The sequence below is a fragment of the Sinocyclocheilus grahami genome, unplaced genomic scaffold (genome assembly GCF_001515645.1).
Source record: "Sinocyclocheilus grahami isolate Dianchi unplaced genomic scaffold, SAMN03320097.WGS_v1.1 scaffold1324.1, whole genome shotgun sequence".
Lineage (NCBI taxonomy): Eukaryota > Metazoa > Chordata > Actinopteri > Cypriniformes > Cyprinidae > Sinocyclocheilus > Sinocyclocheilus grahami.
Genome location: NW_015506503.1, coordinates 473417 through 479416, shown reverse-complemented (window position 1 = coordinate 479416; position 6000 = coordinate 473417). Strand labels below are relative to the sequence as shown.

At 38.1% G+C, this 6000-nt stretch overlaps 1 protein-coding gene across 1 annotated transcript in view; it reads right to left on the bottom strand.

Annotated features, from left to right (window-relative positions):
• celsr1a (cadherin EGF LAG seven-pass G-type receptor 1a) overlaps window positions 1-6000 on the bottom strand; it is a 98945-nt gene that overhangs the window by 3507 nt on the left and 89438 nt on the right. The window contains exons 26-31 of the mRNA XM_016255259.1: window positions 5464-5638; window positions 3487-3599; window positions 3314-3393; window positions 3095-3221; window positions 1905-2030; window positions 1505-1641 (exon numbers count right to left, since the gene is read on the bottom strand). Of these exons, the coding sequence (XP_016110745.1) occupies window positions 1505-1641; window positions 1905-2030; window positions 3095-3221; window positions 3314-3393; window positions 3487-3599; window positions 5464-5638 (758 nt within the window). The remainder of the gene's footprint in view (window positions 1-1504; window positions 1642-1904; window positions 2031-3094; window positions 3222-3313; window positions 3394-3486; window positions 3600-5463; window positions 5639-6000) is intronic.

The window sequence follows — 6000 nt, the reverse complement described above, 5'->3', positions numbered from 1 at the left end:
TTTTTTACTACAAAAGTAGAAGTCTCTTATGCTCACCAAGACTGTATTTATTTGATGAAAATACAGTAGAATCAGTAATATTGTGGAACTATTAATATAATTAAAAATAACTGTTTTCATATAATTATATAAAAATTTACAGAGAGAAAATTTGATCACATTAACATTTCCACAAATCAGTTCCTCTGAACTGTGTCAGTAAATCAGTTCAAAATGTGATGCAATGATTTGTTGCATGTATATATATATATATACTGTATATACTGTATATACACACATTTTACTACTCTGTATATTTATACTGTAGCATGAAATTAAAGCAATAAGCCCCAATTAGCCGTGGTTTACAGTGAATTTAAAACAGCTAAGGGGTGTTGTTAGACGCGAAGCAGAGTGCCTACAACCCCCTTAGCTGTTATAAATTCACTGTAAACCACGGCTTCACAGGGTTTATTGCTTTTATAAAACGGTTATTCCATATACGTAGTACAGTTTCACAAAATAAAACAGAGCAAATAAAACGTAATGATATTAATAAAAACAGTATTCTTCCACCAAACAATGTAGTTCCTCAGAAACAGTTGTGGTTGCCGAGCAACACACAAAGGTGTATGTTTGTAGAGTAATATACAACAGCTTCGAACATGGCTCAGCCAATCAGAATCAAGGACCGGAACTATCCGTTTTATAAGAAAAGGTTAAACATCATGCTTCCTAGTGCTTATTTTAGTAAACATTCGACTGAATTATTATTATTTTTTAAATTGATTTTTATGTTATTTTACTTTACACATTTTAGATTTGCTTGGCAACAATGGCTGTTTGAGAGCACATACTTATCAAAATACTGAAACCTGTTCATTTAAATTAATTTATTAACCTATATTTCCCAGTCCTACTTAGTGTTACTTTAGCATTATTTATATATTATTATAGCATTATCCATTATTGTTTTTTTTTTTACTTTAAGTTTTAGTAATCTGTGTTTTTGTCATTTTATTAGTTTTTGTTTGTTGTAATATTTCTATTTAGCTTTATTTCTATTTCAGATTTAGTACTCCAGTATTTATATTTGATTTTAATTAAGCTTTATTTGAACTGCTAAACTATTTTAATAGGTTTAATATTAGTTTAAGTTAAGAATAACAACATTGGTCATACTGTGAGCTAATTAGTTGGTCAATCTGCTATTATGTTATTGAGGTGAATTGTGCCTTCGAGATAGCATACATCATAAACAGAGCATGCCTGCGTTCAGTGTACACAATACACATGCATACACAACATTCATAGGAATACATGCAAGAATGTGTTTTGGAGTTTGTGTACATTATCGCAGCACTGCAAAGCAAAGCAGAAGCAATGCACCTTTGCTCATGCATATGAAAAGAGAAAAGTCATTTGAATAAAATAGAAAGTTATTAAAGTGTTATCAATAGGATGAGAGAAAGTGAAATGTTACATAATGAGAGCGTAGCGCCATGCCCCAGCAGTAGCATGTTACCTGTGCATGTAAGTAAGGTAGCTGCTGTGACTCTTGGCTGACCTGACTGTGCTCTCCAGAGACACCGTCGACTCGCCGATGGCAGAGCGGTACAGCGTGCCGTCCTCCATGTATGTGTTATTACAGTTTAATGTACGCTAAGGACAGGGAAAGAGCACAGTACTGTAAATCAAGCAAAATAATACATTTCCAAATGCTAGACCACTTCACAGCTTCCTTTGATGCCAAATTACGTGAAATTACTTTCTTACTGCTTGCAAATTACTTAAATGACTTCCTTATTAATTTGCTACCACAAGATAAACTGACATTTAAACCGATCCTAACTGCTGTTTCTAGACCTGTGAAAAACAATTAATGTGTAAATATTTAATAGCGTAAATGTGTTGTAGTGACTTACTGTCAGTAGGGTGGTGCGTGTGGCGCTGGACTCATCAGGTAACTGTTTCTTTCCCGTGAAAACGTTTTTCAGATTTTTCCTCACCTCTTTATTGAACACGATGTGGAAGAGGAAAATGAATATGCCCTGAAAAACAAACAAGAAATGGTTTGTAAAGGGATAGTTTACTAAACAGTTGCTGGTAGCCATTGGCTTCTATAGTATGGGAAAAAAATACTATGGAAGTCAATGGCTACCCAGCAGGCACACGACGTCATAAGACATTGGTATTTGGTTAAATTTTGGTTGCTATGTTGGGTGACGATGTCAATTCAATGTCTAATGTCAATATTAATTTGATGTCCAGTACTGACGTCAGCTGATGCTGCTATTTGTAGATTTTAGGTTGTGTAACCAAAATCCAACGTTAAGTCAACGTCAAATTGGCGTCAAACACTGACGTCAACCCGATTTTTATTCTTAATTTTCTTCCAAATATATTCTTTTGTGTTCAGCAGAAGAAAGAAACTCATGCAGGTTTGGAACAACTTGAGGGTGAGTAAATGATGACAGAATTTTCAAATCGGTTTTCAAATTAAATTTTCAGTTTCCAATTTTTGCGATGTCCTTTTTTATAATTGTTTTAACATTTCTATTTATTAGATTTTAGTTATTGTATTATCTCAATTTAATTTAATTTATGCATTTAGCAGACGCTTTTATCCAAAGCGACTTACAGTGCATTCAGGCTATACATTTTTTTACCAGTATGTGTGTTCCCAGGGAATCGAACCCACGACCTTTTGCGCTGCTAACGCAATGCTCTACCACTGAGCCACAGGAACATTAAATAATAATAAACTATTTAAACTTTTAATTTCAATAAGTTGCTAAGGCAATATTTCAAATTTTTACATTTTCTAAGTGTACGTTTTTTCATCTAATATTTATATTTTAATACATTTCAACTTAGTTTCTATTACAGAACTTAGCTTTTACTTTTAGTTAACAATAACAACACTTGTTGATGTATTAAACACACCCTGCATCTGCACTGCAGTCTGCAAGATTTCCGTACACAAGAACACACATAGAGGTTGTTTAGCGCTTTTGCATGTATAGCGAGCCTTACTATGAACAATAGTTACAATTATGCTTGCCTTATTAGTCTGTTTTAGAAAAACTGAGGTCAAGAATAGAACAACTGTTACCTGCAGACAGCTGAAGATGGCAAACAGATAGTGGAAGGTCATGACATTACTGTTAACAGCCATTAAACCCAGCAGCCAGGTGGCGCTAATGAGCAAGAGGAGCAGAAAGGCCATCCGCAGAGCAGGACTGGAGCACATGTAGAAAACCACAATAAGTACCATATTTCATAAAACAATCCTCAAAAAATGCTCTCAAGGGACAGGGTAACACTGTCTTACATGACTCCGGACTTTTCATAGGAACGTTGCCTACGGCCACACGACGCCTTTGCCGCCAGCACAAAGATAATGATGTTGACCTGTTTAAGAATTATGACATATGATCAGCTGAGTACGGAGAATGGAATGAGACTAGTTAGAATGATGAACAAATGATGAGTAGATGGACTTACCAGCACCACTAAAGCGATGGGTCCTGCAAAACTCCAGATGAGGGTGTCGTGGACGGACAGCCAGCAGAAGTCAGGGTTCCCATATCCTTGAGGATCCAAGCCCACAGCCAAACCTGATGGGACACAAACATCAATATAACTTTTACAACATCTTAAGAAAACATACTGTTGTGGGTGGTTGCCAGGGCATTGTTAAATACCCGTAATTTCTGGGGTGTTGCTTAGTGGTTGCTATAGTGTTCAGAGTGCTATTAATGTGTTGCTATGCTGTTGAGGTTGTTTGGAGTTGCTAAGGTGTTCTGACTGGTTTCTAAGCATGTTGCTTTAGTGTCCTGAGCATAGACTGTAAAAAAAAAAAGATGAATGACGTGTCTTCCTTCTACTATAGATAAGTGAAGCCAAAACATCCCAGGTATGGTCGCTGTTATCTTGCGCCAGTGGCATCATTTAGAGACAGACATCGTGTCTACATCAGACATGAGTGGCGCAATGCAATGCAACAAAATACTATAGAACCCATTATAATCAGTGATGCTGTCTACACTGGATGCGGCGCGGCACAACAAATCCCCAACGGTAAATTGATGCCGCGCTCTATTTATGACGTACTAACACAATGTTCAAATGAGTTTTAACGGTCGCTTTGTCACGTCCAGTGTAGACAGACTTTAGCTGTTGCGTCGCAACACGACAATGGTGTAGACACAGTGTGAGTCTGCGCAGTAGTGATCGCGAGGTGGAGTACGGTATCACAATCCTACCCAAACTCCCGCAAACCCAATCACAAGCACTTAATCATGACGCCACATCCCGTTTTTTTAGCATCAAAAAAGCAAACCTTTTAGAAAAATGAACACTGGAACATACATCAGCATGATAAGAACTACCTAAAATGATGGGAACCATCTTTGGGAAAAAATTATTTGACCTGTAATTAGATTTTTTTATTTGGCTCACGTCCCATTTGTTTACATGGAGAGGACATAGTTTATAACCCAGCCAGCCACCAGGGGGCGATTGAAATGTTTTGGCTCCACTTTTCAGGACATGTGAGTCACACTTGGTCCTGAATGACTGCTATGGCCCTGTCCCAAATCACACCCTAAACCCTCACAGTCTTTCTCTGTGTCCACACTTTCGTGACGTAATGGCGCTTTGACTGTTGGGTAGAGATCTACAGTGGAGTTTGCCTCAGTGCGGGTTCAGCAGAAATGTGCAGCTAGGGCTCATACTGGCGCCAAGGGGGCACTTGCGAGCACCCTTCTGAAAGCTAAAATGACAAATGGGACACCCTACAGTCTCATGGACTTAAAAGACACACGCACTTGGCGGCCAATGTAAGTTCGCAATGTGATCACTTAGAAAAGTAACAGCATACTTCTTCTCTATAAGCAGAACAGAGCAGGATGAGTTACACACTGAAGTCTGTTAAAATCCCTAAGCAATAGTATGAGCAATGAATTACAGAATGGAGTTAAAGAAAGCAAGCAGACATTCATTAAGCTGGGAGGAGCAGAGAGGAGTCGGGTCAGCCTCTATTATCTCTTGGATAGGGGCTTTTTCACCGCTTTGAGCATGTGCCAGTGGAGAAAGTGACACCCATTATGGAGAGCAGAGCCATCGGAGAGAAAACAGAGAAAGAAAGAAAAAAGAGCGAGCAAGAGAGCGAGAGGTAGTAATATGAAGACATTGGCATCCTGTCTCGTTCCCACAGGGATCACACACACACCATCCAAAAGAATGGGCGAGTCCAAGCACGACGACATGAATGCGTGTGTGTGCTGGTTTACAAACATTTCTAATAGTCTATTAGGGAAATTCATGAGATGAAGGTGTGTATCCGTGTTGACACAGTGGACTTACGCTGAGCGTACAAATATGAACCTGCACAGACACTGGGTTGGGTGTAATGTATGTACATGAAATAGTAATTAGTGAATAGACTAGAGAGGGTGTGTGTGTGTATGTGTCTCTGACCTGTAATAATAGCAGGTATCCCCCAGCCGATGGCGTAGTAGAAGCGCATGTGGCCGTGATTGATGTTTCTGACTTCAGTGAGCATACGGTAAATGTGCAAACCCTCCACAAATGTCCAGGCAAATGTGCACATGTAGAAGTAGTGCAGAAGGATGGCTATTACCGTACAAACAAACTAGAGAGAGAGAGAGAGAGAGAGAGAGAGAGAGAGAGAGAGAGAGAGAGAGAGAGAGGGTTAATATTCAACATAATGTTTCATAATAATAATAATTAATAAAAAACACTGGAAGTGAATGGCTTCCAGCAACTGTTCGGTTACCAACATTCTTAAAAACATCTTCTTTTGTGTTCAACAGAAGAAAGAAACTCATACATGTTTAGAAAAACTTGAGGGCGAGTTTGGGGTGAACTATCCCTTTAATTTTATAGTGCATAATCTCTATTTACACTTTTTATTTACATGCATCATTATTGCACTTAGAGAAAACAAGATGCTATTGGTTTCTATTTACATTTAGTCCAAAGAAACAGTATCTA